At 35.1% G+C, this 18,172-nt stretch overlaps 1 protein-coding gene across 1 annotated transcript; it reads left to right on the plus strand.

The window, feature by feature from the left end:
• Window positions 1-1,575: 1,575 nt before the first annotated feature.
• Window positions 1,576-14,834, plus strand: LOC121375598 (peroxiredoxin-like 2C). The gene is made up of 7 exons (XM_041503132.1): window positions 1,576-1,869; window positions 5,780-5,816; window positions 6,093-6,124; window positions 6,691-6,744; window positions 7,328-7,436; window positions 10,688-10,816; window positions 11,406-14,834. Exons 1-7 carry the CDS (start codon window positions 1,672-1,674, stop codon window positions 11,531-11,533), a joined length of 687 nt encoding a protein of 228 aa, XP_041359066.1. The 5' UTR covers window positions 1,576-1,671; the 3' UTR covers window positions 11,534-14,834.
• The last annotated feature ends 3,338 nt before the right edge of the window (window positions 14,835-18,172 follow it).

Below are 18,172 nucleotides of genomic sequence, written 5' to 3' on the forward strand. Positions count from 1 at the left end.
AAATGTGGGGGGAGGGGCGCACATGTCCGCCTGCCTCCCCCCCCCCCCACCGCTTCCTACGGCAGTGGTGTACAATATATTTAAGCAGAATAATAAATTTTGGGCTAATTTAGTGATTTTGATATTTCCTTGCTATAACTATACGACACTATGCCCAAAAGCTGTCAAAGTAGAGTATATCGGTAAAAATCCATTGCAAAGTTATTTTCATTCATTGCTACGTAAGGTTCCATTGATTTTTACCGATATATTCATCTTTTACCGCTTTTGATCATAGCTAGATGCCTTGTAGCAAGGAAATATCAAAATCACTATTTTCGAAACTAATGTTTTACCCCCAAAATTGACAACTGGCTAAATATATTGTATACAGAGGTAGGGCCAAACTAAAAAAAAAAAAAAAAAAAAAGCCTCAGAATGGATTTGCCGTTCAAAACAACCAAATATGTCATTCGATTTCAGAGTTGAATTTTTAAAGTTTAGTCATCAAAAAAGATATTTCTTTTGCCACAAAATGGCCGTTGCCATGGCAACTTGAGTAAAAAGTTGAATAAATGGTATAAACAAATCAACATTTGCACTGGTCGTGTAATTTCCACTTTAAAAAAAAAATATCAAAAAACAAATAACATAACCTTTTTTAAAGGAAAAAAAATAAAAATATTACCCCCCAAAAAATATCCCTCCCAAAAAAAGAAAAGTAACTTAGAAAGTAAAAAGCTACCACTAGAGAAAGTCCATTATACTAAAATGTGTGCCCGACGTGATATTAAAAAAAAAAAAAAAAAAAATATAGCGAGCCCTTAATTGTCTATCATGGTACAGACATGTGAATTTTGGGGTATTGTCCAATGACCTAGAGATGGAGATTGTAGTTTTATGAAAATTCGATTATTCCAGCACCTCCAAGTGGTCGTGACGTAGATAACAAGGAATCGGGGGACATGGATTTTTATAAATAAAAACTTCCATTATTAAAGTTATTTAACAAATTCTTGTGGACAATAAAACATAAAATAATGTTTCAAAGGGACTTTCTGATAAAATACATATTATTTAATATACGTACTGGTTACAGTTAATGGCTACCTTGTAATAAGAAACCGCTTTATTTTAACGACCTTCTCAGGAAAATATTACAAAAAAATGAAATGTCGGAAATATATTGTACAATCTCAAAATTGTGTAGATATTAAAACGAATTGTTTGCTAAGATGACATATAAACATATCACTAACAATTTCTTTTTATCGATTTATTCAGTACTAAAGTTAAATGACCCCAGTTTGACCTGTTATTACAGAATGACTGGTATAATTAGCCTATATATGCTAGATCATGTCTGTGGGATGGTGCATATATCCCAAAGAATATAGCGGGTTTGCTCTCTAAGATTATTTGTCATAATTACCAAATGATAATTACACAATAGATAATGTTTATATTCAATGTGCTCTAATGGTGTCGTTAGACAAAACAAATAAACACACTTTTATTCATAACACAATATGGCCTTTGTCTCAATAAACAAATCGTTGCTATAGTGACGTACATAAGATAACTCTAATGAAACATGAGCGTACTTGTAGCCGACTGGTTTTTTGGCCATGCATTAAAAAGTAAGATTAAAGCAGGAAGCCCCCCAACTATAAAAACCAGTTATTCAACAAGATGGCAGATATTGTCGATAAAGAAGAGAATATCGTGCAAGAAGCTGTTCAAAATATAAAAATATCTCGAGGTTTACGACCAGAGTTAGAATTTGAATTTTCCAAAGTTGAAAATTTATTTGTTTACAATGAAACTGGCAACAAAATTCGTTTCGGAGATATTTACAAGAAACAAAAAACAATTATTGTTTTTGTACGGGTGAGTATCCTCGAAATAAAAGAGAGAAAAAAAGAAGTTAATTTATATGATGTGTAATTTGTTTTAATTTTTTTTTTTTATTATTAATTATTATTATTACAACCATGTCCGGTGTATCGGCGCGTCCGGTGATTCGGCGCACTTGATATTTTGCTGAAGTATGCTTAGGTCTCACTACACAGATGTCATCTGCCATTGAAACCCATGTTAAACTGCCCAACTTCAAGCAAAGATTGCCCATAGAACGGGTTCTCGTTGGCACTAACAACATACACCATTGCGAACATACATTATATAAGCATTTATTTTCACTCCAAAGTTGAGAACATTTCCGTCTCAGTTTTTTGCTATATGACCGCATCTGGCTGTAGTACCAGTCCGAACAGGTGGTTCATTAACCGATTCACTCCGGCTGTCACTTGCGCTATATACCCATGTCCCAAAAGGTCGATGCACAATATTACAAAATAACATGGGCAAAATACAGCCAGAAGGCTTACCATTAAACATACATATTGTTTTAATTCTTCACCATTTCCTAGAAGTGAATATGTGAACCATAACATGTGCCACAATTAGGAACTATAGTGGACCGTGATCAATGAACTCTCACCCGGAAGTGATCTGTGTAGTGAGACCTTAGGAAGTTGTCATGTTGTCGGTGTTTTTAACGAATTACAACCGTGTCCGGTGTATCTGCGCATCCGGTGATTCGGCGCACTTGATATTTTGCTGAAGTATGCTTAGGAAGTTGACATGTTGTCGGTGTTTTTAACGAATTAAAGTTCAATTTCTTTTTCAATGGTTAATCAAGTATCAACATATTATTGTTAAGGGTGCAATTATTATTTTTTTAGAATTATCAATAATTATATCATAATTTCAAAATAAATCATTCACCTGTTTTCGTGTATATAAACGCGAAGTAGGTCAGCCTTATTGATATTAAGAATGTTAAAACCAGTCTGAAAACACCTTTCCTGCATTTTTTTAAATTATAGCAAACAGTATAAATGTAATAATTTTTGTTCGGTTATTTTTATTTAAACTGAAAAGGAGAACACAGACAACTGCAAACAAAACAAAAATTTTACACCTTAATTGACAGTCATTCCAGTTCACAATTGTCACATTGTTGTAAAAAATAAAAGCGAAATGAGATCCACGTGTGTGCACAATCTACCCGAGAAAAAAAAAATCCATGTAGGCATCTTAGCCATGCATGACAATGAACATGTATGCATCTGCAGTACTGTGCCACTCAAGAAAACTGATCATGAGATGGGTCATGTGTGATTGTTCATTTTCATAGTAATATTTTTAACAAGACAAAAGAAAAAAGTACTAAAATAATTTTGGGACAATAGTGTAGCGTTTATGGGCTAAAAATGAGGTCATAGGCGGTCTATAAATAGCGGGGTCAACGATCTACATCTACTGCGCCGAATCACCAGACATGCAAATCGTTTTGGATACAAGGGGGTGCCTATACTTATGCACCATTTTAAAATGTTTATTTACTACAGACATAAAACAATTTGTAGTGTATTTCAGTGTGTTCACATAGAAAATGGTCCTTGAATGCTTAGGTGCGCCAATACACCGGACAGCACTGTATTATTTTTTTTAATTCCACTTTCCCCTTTCCTTTCTCTTCTTTGAATTCCATCTCATTTCTTCCCGATCTGGCAACTCCTATCTTTAGCTTCTTTCATGACTATCTGTAGTTCATCAAGATTAACTCGAATGTAAGGGCACGTTGAGTTTATCAGGCATAGCCATTTTTTCATTAGCAATCATATGGCCGTTCCGAGCAATTTTGCTCGGAACGGAATTGCGGTCGAAATAGCGACTACCATCACCTTTTCCCACCCTAATCCCACCCTAATCATGTATTGTGATCTTTTTCGAGCATATGGAGACTAATATACTTACTTTGAAACGATCTTCACTTTGAATTAAAGGAGAAACGTCCGACTGTATAGTTTTTTTGGTAAAACGCATAGTGCCTTATGGGAGGAAAATGAAACTCGGAACAGTCTTGTATGTGGAAAAGGATCGTGAAGTAATTTCTCGTTCCATAATAAATACAACAAAAACCATAAAACTAAAAATTAAAGTTGTATAATAAAATAAAATGAAATAAATTAAAGTTGGATAATAAAATAAAATGAAATAAATTAAAGTTAAGAAAATAAAATAAAATAACATTTATTAATTAAGTAGGCCTAATAGAAATGAAATAAAAATAAAAATATAATTTTCTTAAATGTCAATTTTATATTTGCAATAAATAATGTGTGTGTGTGTGTGTGTGTGTGTGTGTGTGTGTGTGTGTGTAACAACAAAATAATACTTTAAAATAAAAGTTCACTAATTTCTCTACAAATAAGTAAAACAAGTACTAAGTTTTAAACTTTTACTTACCTATCTTTTTCTAAGTTTTCTTCCAAAAACGTTGGGAGGTGGGGGGGGGGGGGGGTACGTTAAACATTACTGTTGCCCCTTGTTCGCCACAAGGAGGCAAGAGAGTTGAACAAGATATACCAGTGATGTTCTTAAACAAAACAAACTTTAACTAATTTCATTTAAATATTTTAAAGTAAACAAAAACATTTCTCGCTCCATCCAGTGCACCATGACTGGTACGTCAAAGGCCATGGTATGTGTTATCCTGTCTATGGGATGGTGCATGTAAAAGATCCCTTGTTGCTAATCGAAAAGAGTAGCCCATGAAGTGGCAACAGTGGGTTTCCTCCCTCAATATCTGTGTTATCCTTAGCCACATGTCCGACGCCATATAACCGTAAATTAAATGTGTTGAGTGTTTTGTTAAATAAAACATTTCCTTCTTGAACAAAAACAGACAAGTTATTTTTGATTTTCTAAGTTATCTTAGAAATTATATCACAATGTTAGCAGATGAAAACTTTCTTGTTTTACTTGTAAATATTACAAAGCTAAGTTTGTTGTTTTGAAACATACATTTTTAAATCAAGCTTATTCACGTATAGTCAGACAAGTTGTTAAATCTTACATGCAGGGTTGGTGTGGGGTTTTATTTTGTTTTTTGTCAGATGACTCATGAGTTATTTTCGTACTTTATTTACTTTTTGTTTGGACAATTTTCATAGTGTTAATTTAGTTATGTTTTATGTTATGCTAATAATATAGACCAAATGTTACATTAATATATTATTTAAAAATGATTTAATAAAACAGGGCTTCTAGAATTTTTATAAAATCCACTAGCCATGGGATCAGTGATTTAAAAAATTTACTAGCCACAATTAAAAATTCACTAGCCCTACTTTACTTTTAAGTTAATACAATTTAACTAAATAATAGTAATAATCAGATATGTCACCTAAATAGGACGATAGAGCTTAAAAAACACTAACATTGGGGGGTTGGGTGGGGGAAGGATATTCATATTTACAAAATAAACTTAACTGCAACATTTGACAAATTTTTATCACTAGCCGTCGGGCATGGCAATAGTAGTTATTTACTAGCCCAACATTGAATATCACTAGCCATGGGAGTCGGGCTACCATAATCTAGAAGCCCTAAATAAAATGCAATTAGCTTTCTCTTTGACTTCGTTTCTGAAATTTTATTTTATTTTAATGAAATTATATACAATTTATTAGCATCACTGGATCATATGCAGTATGTACCCTTTTTCAGTTGTCATTGCAATGTCATGGTAAAAGAAGTAATTCCCACTGACTGCCATCATAAAATATAAGAATTTCAAGGGCTACAGATGTTGAAAATTCAAATGCTCACTATAGACTTAATATTGACTTTTTAGTATTGTATAACCAGATGTTGAAATGCTCTCTGTTTGCTATACTGTACTTGTTTGAATCAAAATGTTAATATTTTTCTTCCTATATATTTATAGCATTTTCTGGATTTCATTGCCAAGGAATATGTAGAAGGTAAGTACAACAATTATAACTTATGTATTATCTATTTTTGTGCAGATGTTATCTTATTTTTGTGCAGATTATTTGAAATATGACAATTTAGAAATTCTTGACATTGGTTGTTCTATTCTTGTTATTGTTCTACTTCATTGATGCATCATTTAAAAAAAAGCAAAGTGAACTACATCATTTGATCAAATTGTTCACATCAGTACTTAGTAACTAATGTCTAAATCTGTATAATATGTTATAAAAGTTCTGTAATGTAATATTTTCTATATTTTTTAGATTTTGCTGTCATCCCTGTTGAATATCTGCAGGTATGTGTCAGTTCTATTTCAAGTTATGCTTGAATAGAAACTAATACTTGCCCCAGGCAAGCAGACCTCACTGGGGATGAGTACAATTTAAATTATGCTAGTCTCCCGGGCCACAATTTAAGATGCTGACTTTGGTTATTTCGTCATGATACCACAATATACTACATACTGGTAGTTAAACGTAATGTGTGTTACTTAACAGCTTGCTAGGACCCACGTAGATTTCATCTTCTCAGTAGTAGATGGACTAGTGAGTTTTCTTGGGGACAGGTAACTTTTTTAGGCTACTAGTCCCCCAGACCAGTGGAAATATTCTAAATTTCTACTCCTGAGTATTTGAGTTATGGATGGACAAACGTAGCTGTTTGCACAAACATTGTTACTACCAAAGACTGAATATATATAGTCTTAGTTCTATAGCAAAGTCTCCAGACTTAAACTTCATGGTAGACATTACCGAAGCATCAAGTCTAGACTTTTGAAGTTTTATAAATAAAGGGCAATTATATTTAACTAAAGCACAATGAGATTTTTTCAACCGTGTGACTTGAATTTTCTTTTTGTAGGAGGCTGATGTCAGGTTGGTTTTGATCGGTCCAGCACCGTATAGGTTTATCAAAGTAAGTGGTAGATAACTGTCTTTCATTTCAAAAAATAAATTTAATATTAAATTTAATAACGTTTATGGAATAACTAAACTGATAAATCAAATATAAACTCACATGACAAATCATTCATAATGTAGACTCAATATACAAGGTCAGTATTACTGAGATGTGTGATCATTACAATACTTAGAGTACTTCGCTTCAAATGTATACTTAGTTCCAGGATTTCATTAATCGTTAAATATGAATTGAATTTGATAATTAACATGTTTATTTTGTTGAGCTAAATAAAATTAATTTAACACCACATTTTCTTTAAAAAATTAAATTCCAAGTTTAAACAAGTTTATAATTCTGTGATTAGTGCATGAGCAGATTATTTTGGGGAGTAATGTGACCTAAAAAGAAAATGTGTTGGATATCTCTATATTACTAGTTTATAGATTCTGTTAATTCATTGGCCGAGAACAAACACTATATTTCACACACCCTATCTTGTTTATTGATTCTTCACTACAAAACTACATTTCCAATTAATAAAGTTTTAAAACATTATTATATACACGTATGGATATGAGGGTTTTTTTTCTTTCAGTCATTCAAGCAGGCAACTGGTTATCAACAAACGTTATACTGTGATCCAGAACTTGATCTGTACAAAACATTAGGGTGTCCTAAAAAGGGTGGTGTGGGAGACTTGAAAGGTAAGAGTGCCAATGAATATAGTAATTGATATAAGACTGGTTTAAGGTTAAACCAGAATTCTTTTCCAAATTGAAACTGTTTGACATATGTGGCATTGTGTAATTTTTTTATTATTTTTTATTATTATTTTTTTTTTTAAATATTTATTCACAGAACCCGTTTACATTTGTTATCTGTCCCAACCACAGGGATGAAGTCACAGAGTTACAATACAAAATTAATCATTATCATTTAGGTATACAGATCAAAATTTTCATTCAGTATTTACAATTGTTATTACCACGAAGTTATACATGTATGTGTGAATATTAATGACACAGATAGAAAAAAGATTTTATATTGTTTAGCCCAAGTTCTCATAGTTTATAATTTTGGACTAGACATGTAAATTAATTAAACAAAAATTGACTATACAAAATAGGTTCTGCGAGATATGTTCTATTATATTGTATCTACTTATACACTCATCCCCACATAAACCCACCAAACACCAACCCCCCCCCCCCCCCCCATCCCACCAATAAACAAACTCCAAATATACACACATAACTATGCATATGCACACCGACACGCACACAAGTGATTCATGAAGTGCAGACATCATAAGACTTCACAAATGAAGTATTATTCTTATATAAAACATATGAATTATTTGACTATGACTGGTATGGCTGGCTGTCGTAAAATATTAATATTCATGTACATAACACCATAGTAAATAATAATTACAAATTGCATAATTTGTTCAGCAGTAATTGCCTGACTATGTCTTAAATAGATTATGATACATACATTGTGTAATACCGGCTTGGTTATAAAGCTGCTGACTCTAGATTAGCTTTAATATTTAAACATTTAGAACAGACAGATCATCCAAATTTATTTTCATACCTTTGACACATTAAAATCATTTTCTGTTTCCAACTGTCAGTTGTCTAAATCACATACAAATGCTCTTCAAGTTTCATGAATTTACTTGATGTTGTTTAGTGGTAGAGCTTTTGCCTGAGGTTGCCGTAAATGGATTTAGAGTTGTTTTCCTGTCTCAATCAATTACATTGTATGTACTGTTGTGTCTGTGGGAGGGTGCATATAAAAGAACCCTTGCTTCCTCTTGGAAGTAGTAGTGTGTGTGACTCTGGTCATCCATCTCTTTCTCTCTGGACCGGCCTCGGTGGCGTCGTGGCAGGTCATCGGTCTACAGGCTGGTAGGTACTGGGTTCGGATCCCAGTCGAGGCATGGGATTTTTAATCCAGATACCGACTCCAAACCCTGAGTGAGTACTCCGCAAGGCTCAATGGGTAGGTGTAAACCACTTGCACCGACCAGTGATCCATAACTGGTTCAACAAAGGCCATGGTTTGTGCTATCCTGCCTGTGGGAAGCGCAGATAAAAGATCCCTTGCTGCCAATCGGAAGAGTAGCCCATGTAATGGCGACAGCGGGTTTCCTCTCAAAATCTGTGTGGTCCTTAACCATATGTCTGACGCCATATAACCGTAAATAAAATGTGTTGAGTGCGTCGTTAAATAAAACATTTCTTTCTTTCTTTCTTTCTCTCTGTGTTCATTCATTCATCTCTCTCTCTCCCTCCCCCCCCATCTCTGTGTGTGTGTGTGTGTGTCTCTCTCTCTCTCTCTCTCTCTCTCTCTCTCTCTGTCTCTCTCTCTCTCTCTCTCTCTCTCTCTCTCTCTCTCTTTCTCTCAAAGAACATTATTTCATCTGCTAGACGTTTTTGTTTTTTACACTTAAGTATACAGGACATTGCTGCTGGATATAATCATTGAATTTCCATGTGGTCCTGGACTGGGAAACCAGTACTGAGATTTTTGGCTAAATAGGTCTGACTGATTATTTTAAGACATTTAGCACCACACCGATGGTCATATTTAGTGAAATATACTCGTCAAAAAAGAAACGCATAGGCGAAATATTCATGGAATTATCTCTTTAATTCAAAGTGGCATAATTTCGTTATTTATGATCGTATCACAGTCAAATTTGACATGAGTATATGACAATGTTCTTGCTATGGACTAACGGCAGTGGAGGCGTTTTCGTCACTAAACAGCGTCGCACGAGGGTGCTGAAACCAGTACCTTGTGGGGCCACCAGCAGCAGCAATCACTGCGCGACATCTCCTTGGCATAGACTGAATGAGTCTCGGAATCCTAGCCCATTCTTCCTGCAGTGTATGTGACAGTTGTGGAAGCGTCTGAGGCTCTGGGTCACGCTGGCATACACATCTATCCAGTTCGTCCCATAGATGTTCAAAGGGGTTGAAATCTGGCGATCTTGATGGCCATGGCAGCACATTAATGTTCTCATTCTGTAGGAAATCCATTGTTACATGTGCCGTATGCAGCCTGGCATTGTTCTGCTGAAAGAGTTCTCTTTGTCGATCCAAATTGGGAAGCATGTGACAGCGAAGAAGTTTATCCTGGTAGCATACAGCTGTCGGGTTGCCTTGTACGAACACAAGTCCACTTCTGCCGGTGTATGAAATGGCTCCCCACATCATGACACTCCCTCCTCCGAATCTGTCAACTTGGGCGACGCAGTTGTTGGCAAAACGTTCATTGCGGCATCTGTAAACACGTTGTCATCCATCACATCGCTGTAGAAGAAAACGTGACTTATTGCTGAACCATACTCGCCGCCAGTTTTCCAAGTTCCACCCCTGTACATTTGTGCACCAGCGAACACGTAAATGTTGATGTTGACGTTGACGTCGCAGGACGGGGCCAACATATGGTCTCCTAGCCTGTAAACCAGCTTCTTGAAGTCGGTTCCGAATGGTTTGTGCAGACACCCTTCTCAAACCAGGTATGCGTCCAGCAGTGTTCGTTGCTGTGGCAGTTCGGTGATGCAAGTGCAGAACCTGGATGTAGCAATCTTATGCTGCAGTTGTTATGCGAGATCTTCCACTTTTGGGCCGGTCTTTAGCTGATTGAAACTGCTGGTACCTGTCCCAGAGACGTGAAATGGTGCTCAGATGGACGTTCATATGGCGTGCGACTGCTGACAGCGATTCACCTAATTGGAGGCGGCCTATTGCAGTGTTTCGATTCAGCAGGCTTAGGATTGGCATCTTGTAACTCGTCTACATAGAAATGGAAATAAGGCATCATTGCGAGCATTGCAGGTTAAATACCCATTACTGCACCAATCTTTCTTACAAAAGCTGATAATAATATTACTCTCTATTATTATATACCGTACACATTGTTTTTAAACTGTTTTTCACAGGCAGCAAGCACGTCAAGTCAGGTTTTGTAATGGGTATTCTGCGAAGCACATGGCGGGCTATGAGAGAAGAAGCGAGGACCTACCAGGGAGATGTTCAACAACAGGGCTGTGCTCTTGTCGTTGGGCCAGGTGTGTATTTCGTTTATCTGTTTAATACACCTACCTGACCTAGTTCGTAACCCTTGACAGATATTTTAGTCTACAAATATCATATGAAATATACAAAAAGTACCAACTTTATAACACTCAAAACCTGTTCACTGATAGGACTAATGGGATCCTGTTAAATGTGTTGCTCATATTCTCACGTTGTGGTAGTTGGCTTTGTCTCTGATGTTATATGTAACTGTCCTGAGTGCAGATATTTCAAGTAGCTGAGTTACACAGTTTATATTCCTTCCCAGCCTCCATTAACATTGTTTTTTGTAAATAATTTCAGTTTGATTTGAAGTAAGAAGAAATGTAAACGTGTTTTGGACATAACAAAACAGCACTATTTTTGCGTGCAATTTAGAAAACAATCTGTTCAGAAATAAATACTTGTAGTACACACTATAGTATGGAAACAACATTTCCAGATGGGAAGGACTATAGACAGCATGCTTAAACTGCAGTTGCTAAGCATGAAAATAAATTAATTAATGTTATCACCCATTTGACATGCATATCTAAAAGAAATATATTTTAATGCAATAAGTTTCACCGTCTTTGTTTCCAGGTGATGTTTTGCACTACTCCCATATCGACCAGTCATCTACGGACCATGCACCAATCAACGAGCTGCTGAAGGCGGCTGGTGTCCAGGCAGTCAGTTTCCCAAAGGACCCAAGAGTGCAAGATTTGTGACATTCAGTGAAAGAGAAATCTTGAGATTATACCGTCCATTTTATACTTTTATTTATTTCTGAATATTTTGAGGAAAAGATTTCCTTACATGGAAGTTACATTTTTTGCTCAATGACATTTATTGTGGTACACCACCATTCATCTTCTTTTATAATTATTACCTAAATGGGTAAATCATTTTATTTTTTAAAATAAGTATAGGGGAATGTTTCAAAGTGACTAAAGTAAAGTGATGGTCATACTTCTACAATACATACCAAATAGTAAATTCAGGTGTGTACTGCATTGTCCACATCAAAGAAAGGGACCCTGCTTTCCATCTAGTCCGGTAAAAATAAAGTTTTTACACTAAATGGCAGAAGGATAATAGTGACGTAATGCCTTAACAGGACTTGAGGCTGGTAGGTAGTCGGTTTGCATCCTGGTACCAGCTGCAAGCAAAAGTGAGCTGATCAACTCGGTGGATTGGTTTTAAGACCACTACACCAACTTTGCTTTTGTTAACCTCTAACCTCTGTCTTAGTGCAAAGATGAGATGTGTGCAAAGGACAGCGTGATTGAACTTTAATGGGATACAAGTACGAAAATCAAGTTTAGAGAGAGATTCAGTTCTTATATGATTCACTATTCATTTAAGATGCTAGTTACTCTATAAAGTAGATGTTCCATGTAAGTGTTTCTTAAGGAAACCGTTACAAACAGAAATGTTGAATATATTCCTTACATTATAGTTCTTTACATTTGGTAGAAACTTGGTGGGTGAAAGCTTTTTTGGTACAATATTCTCGTGTGCAGAAAGCACTAGTCTGTTCACTAAACTTCTGACAAACAATTTTTAAAATACCATGACCAGTCCTAAAGGTGATCTGTGTTTTCCCCCAGATTATGGAGCAAATACTGGTGTTTTTCGATTAATTCTTAATTCCACATCACAATTTTGAGTGACTTTAATATAAGCATCAGCCTGTTGGCCAATCCGAAACGGCTGTACCTGATTGTGGAATAATCATTGTATAAAACAATTTTGAGTTTCTCAAACTGTTCAAGGTGATCTTAATGGTAAAATCACTTCGTTAAATGGGACCCAGAACATTAACGAAATGTGATTACATCATCTATCGTCTGTGTAGTTTCGAACACATAGATTCACAACTGCTATGCTTTGAATATGTCTGTCTGTACACTCAGGAATCCTCTGCCGAATAAATGTAAGGTACTGGAATTTATTGAGGTACTTTGGTTGCAATGCCAAGGGTCATTTTAGGATGGAACATTCAGTGTTGCACATGAATGTTGCCACTTTAGGTACTTTTGATTTATGGTGCGATATTTGGACATTATTATTTAAAAAATCAAATCTCTTACTGTAAATTCATGGGTGAGATATTACAGAAATATGTATTGTGATGTAATTTGAATATTTAAAACTTCATTTTATGTGAACAATTGCATTAAATGTTGAAACACAAATGTCTAAATCAGAACTTTATGAAATGCAGTAGTTCAAGATTGGACAAAGAAACAAAATTATGGTAATAAAAATATAATAATAAAGAAAACTAACAAAAATTGGAATTATTAAAAAAAAAATCCTGAACATGCTTTGATTATACTGGGCAGTCATTAGAAGTGATAATGGTAGTATTTTGTTATTGGTTGAATTTTGATTGGCATTGGTCTGGCTGATTAGTCCCATTTCGGCACCCTTGATTCTGTACTGCTCAGTCATTCATTTATAAATATCAGTTATGAGATTGTAATAAATTAAGTGAATATCAATGCCATGGGGTTTGCTCAGATTCAAATGGCAGGTATATTTTGTATTACCACTCCGTGATTACTACTTTTCATGTAATATTCTGTGATATACATGTACATGTTTCTAACTAGGCAAAACATTTGTATTGTTTTACTCTTTTGTTTTTCACTTACAAATCCGTGGATCAGTGTCTTTGTTGTGTTTGTTGTTTTAGGAGCCATCTCATTTCATCTCATTCTATACACAGTGTACAGGGCTAGCTCTGAGTGAGCAAAACATTTTGCCAAATTGTCTGTTAAACTTAAAAAATTGCAGAATTCAAAAAGTTTTTTTCTAAAAAATGTCAATTATTACATGAAATTATTTCGCCAAATTATTTTGTAAAATTAAAAAAAAAATCGCCAACTGCTTTCAGAATTCGCAATTGGTGAATTTGGTGAGTGCCAGAGCTAGCCCTGATGTAGTTCAATCCATGGTGCTGAGAAAAATAAAACTTTTGCACAAAAAAGAGGAAACCGATATAAAATTATGTAGATTAATATTATATTTTAAAAACAGCATTATGTGGTAGTGTACTATGAGAGAATTATAGTGCCATGGTGTATTCCTTGAAGATAAATGTAAAAATATGCTGGTATACAAACCAATTAAGATTATTAAAATATTAGATCGGTCTCATTTGCTATTAACCATTGTGCTCTAATTGTATTATTATTTTGTAAGATTTTCATATAGTTGTCATACTCGCACCAAATTCAATGAAGTAGATTAGTTTAGTGATTCAAGTCCTTTGAAGTGGAAAATGACCCATTATTAGTGTCATTTTAAAATTGTTTATTGATCATCTGCATGTAGACATTCATCCTCGAACACATTCACATTCCTACAAACATAAAGTAATACTACAAATGTTGTATGACATTAGCATTTTCTGCTGTTATATAATCAGTTATTGTGTTTTGTCTTTTTGTCTTAAAACTGTTGGAGCATTTTGTTTTAGATTTATTAAGAAAACACTTTATTGTTGGCATTCACCAATAGATATTTTATCACACGTCATTGTTTTCATCATTGGCCAGTTACTGTGTTCAGTATTTTATACAGTGTATGTTTCAGTGTTATAATATACTAGTTTATTTTATTATCAAGGAAGGTAAAATATTATTTTGACAGTCAAAATATTAAATTGACAATTGTTCTCATTCATTCAGCCTCTGTTGACCATTTTTAACGGTATATAGCAAACTGTCCTCTTTCTTGTTATTTTCCAAAAACAAATCTAAAAATGAAGTAAGAGTTAAAATATATGATACTTTATGCCAGCGATTGTTTTTGACATCTTTTTTTTAAATATATATTTTACTATTTTGATTCTCATTTTCATACTACTTACTTGAATACTGGTAATATTGAAGATGGTTTTTTTCATAAATACTTTTAAAAAAAGAGAGAGAGAAAAAAGACGCTTATTACTGTAATATTTATTGTATTTTAAATACAAAAACATTTTGATCTGACTAATAACATGTTTTTGTATATAAAGTATTTGAATAAAATAATATGTCATATTTTTTACTTAAGTTATCTGTTATTGTGGTGTACTGTTCATGATTCATCTGATAGCCGCTGGTCCGGAATAGCCAGGTGTTCACAGTCAGTGTTATGGAGAGTGTATTCTCGCAAACAATCTGACTGGTTTCCATCCCATCCTATTCCATCACATTCATGTAGATTAGGTGCAAAAACCAGTCTAAAAAGAGAATGCAAGCACTCGGCCTCCCTAACATGCCTCGGACGTCATCAGTGGTTCCTGACGCCATTTGATGCAGCTCATTAATAAGATTTGGCCACCAGAAGTGCTATAGAATGCAATCTGATTAAAATTAGCTCCACAATTACATGTGGATCTAACACCAGCCAGTTGGAGTTCATGTCCACCAATCAAAACCTTACTTACAGAATCCTGCCAGTGATTTAAAAATAATTTGAAAACATTCCGAATTATCCTGAGGGTATACGATATGTTTCATGTGAATTACGAATGCCTTATTTAGACCAGTAGAACTAATTTTAATCGGATTGCTAACAACACTGCGTAGTCCCCAGTGTCCAGGTAACATTTCGTCTGTAAATAATAATTTAAATATTGACCAGGTCAGGTCAGATCATAGGGTTTTACGTGCACACTCAGAGCAAGCTGTTGTAGCGCACGCCTGTCGTGGGCACAAGAGCCGGCCTTGGCCGGCTCCTCCGTCCATAACAGGAAAGGTGGGGGAGAGGGGAAGGAGGGACCGCCTGCACTGGCAGGTGCAAGGGAGCACCAGCAGCCCGATTGAATCGGCAGCAGGCGGGTGGGGGTGGTGGTGGTGCCAAAGAGAAAGTGGTGCGCAATTTTGATGAGGAAATTTTTGCGCAATTTTGAACGGTCGGTCGAAAGGTAAATGGTCGAGCTAGTATAGGTTTTGTATCGAGAGTAGCACGTTAGTTATAGACCTTAAATATTGACCAATCACACTTCGCCTTTTATAACGCTATTTGGGAACATACAAATTCTAAAAATATCGGGCGAGTCTATTTTAGTGGCCGCAGTACAGCGAACCATACCAGTACGTACGGGGTGGGTTATCAGTCTTCAATTTTACATTAAAAATTATTTATTTATTTATAAAAAAAAACCAAACTAAATCAGTCTTCAGTTTTACATTACAAATTATTTATTTTATAAAATAAAACATGTTTTAAGGCATTCGTAATTCACACGAAACATGTCGTATACCCTCTGCAAGTAAGGTTTTGATTCTCGCAAACAATCTGACTGGTTTCCATCCCATCCTATTCCATCACATTCATGTAGATTTGGTGCAAAAACCAGTCTAAACTGGCTGGTGTTAGATCCACATGTAATAGTGGAGCTAATTTTAATTAGATTGTATAGAATGTAGCTTGGTCTATCGGAGGAGAACCCCACTTTTGGTATCATCTCAAAAAAAATAAAACCCATTGGATTAAAAAAACCCAACTAAACTGCATGCTGATTAACCAGATTAGAAGGTTTGGCCTTTTTCCTTGGGGTCATTTTGAAACTGTCATTGCCTACATATGAACAAGAAGGCACAATCGTTTATTTGTTCCATTGACACGCAGTATAGCTAATAAAAGTTACTTTCATCAGGATTTTTGTTGTTTGGTTTGTAGTGGGGTTTTTTGGGGGGAGGTTAACCTATCTAACCCAGGTACATCCCAGCAATAAACCGTTGGTTGCAATTGGGTGTAGGGGTTGTAATGCTGTGATTAAATATGGACCACAGCACTTACCCCATTCCATCTGAAGTGTGATTGTTTATATTATATTGTCTGAATAATATTCTTATCTTTTATGATCAGTGCATGTAGACAAAGGTGTATGTTCCAACAGATTTATTCAATATGGAATGTCTACATGTATTTTATAATTTAATGGGGGGAATGTTCATGCCAAATATGAATATGGGGTGTCATTGAAAACGCATTTATTCATTCATTCATTCAAGTAGCGCATGAATGAATGAATGAATGTTTAACGACACCCCAGCACGAAAAATACATCGGCTATTGGGTGTCAAACTATGGTAATGCAAACAAATAAAGTGATGATCAACATCAATATAAAATTTCAAGATTTAAACAAAAACACAGTGTAAAGAACTGTACAAAAACACAAATATCACAGATCAGTGTTCGAGATTAACGGTATCCCGATATCCCGGGGATACCAGAATTTAATTTTGGATACCAGACTTCAAGAACCCAGTATCCCACTGGGATGCCATATAATACTAAATTCTCAGGTGGGATACCAGATTTTGAAATGTTAGTATCCATTTGGGATACTGGCCAAGAAATTTAATCTCGAACACTGCAGATAGATACTGACTTTTACCCAAAACTTAATATTTTTGCTGTATTGGCCATTCTCAAAGATAATGTTACACCCCTGCACCACGGTGAGGTTACAGCACGCGCGTGCAGAAAGTTTACAGCTTTTTAATCACACGTTCTGCTTGTGTATTTGTCTTAAAACGGGTATTTGATATAATAATCATAATAATCATAATGATATTACTGCATTATAACGCCCTATTTTACGGCATATTAACGCCATAATTTACGGCGTTAATTCGCTATAATAGTGTAGGGGCATATGTATCTATAAGCAAACTTGTCAATGCTTAGTCGATGCCCACGTTGTACACACTACCAGAAAGGTGTGTGCACCTCCTCGTTTGAGCTACACTGAACAGACCCTTTTTGACAGACACTAAATACATGTACCATTTTTTTAAACAGAAACTGCAAATTTGTGGTTAATTTGACCAAATATGATATAACATCTAGTAGTTATATTTCACACCCACTCCCCTTTTCAAATTTCTATATCCGCCCCCGACAACAATATAACAAATATTTACTGATGTTTTAATGTAGTTTACATGGCTTCCTTTCTTTTAACATGCTACATGCCAGTATTGTAAAGACCGTATACAGTGACACATTATTTCAATTAGCGCCTTGAACAGATTTATACTGGTGACCTTTAGTGACCTCAAAATGAACTTGATATTCGTTAGAAAAAATGGCACCATATTTTTTTCCGATTCTGTATACAATAATGATTATTAATATCATTGGTTCCAAAAATTAACATGAAATTCCCACGGGACCTATTTTAGCTACATATGCCCCTACACTATTATAGCGAATTAACGCCGTAAATTATGGCGTTAATATACCGTAAAATAGGGCGTTATAATGCAGTAATAGTGCGTTATAACGCCGTAAGAGGGCATTATAACGCTGTAATACGGCGTTATAATGCCCTATTACGGCATTAAAACGCCGTA

This window comes from Gigantopelta aegis, chromosome 6, assembly GCF_016097555.1.
Source record: "Gigantopelta aegis isolate Gae_Host chromosome 6, Gae_host_genome, whole genome shotgun sequence".
Classification (NCBI taxonomy): domain Eukaryota; kingdom Metazoa; phylum Mollusca; class Gastropoda; order Neomphalida; family Peltospiridae; genus Gigantopelta; species Gigantopelta aegis.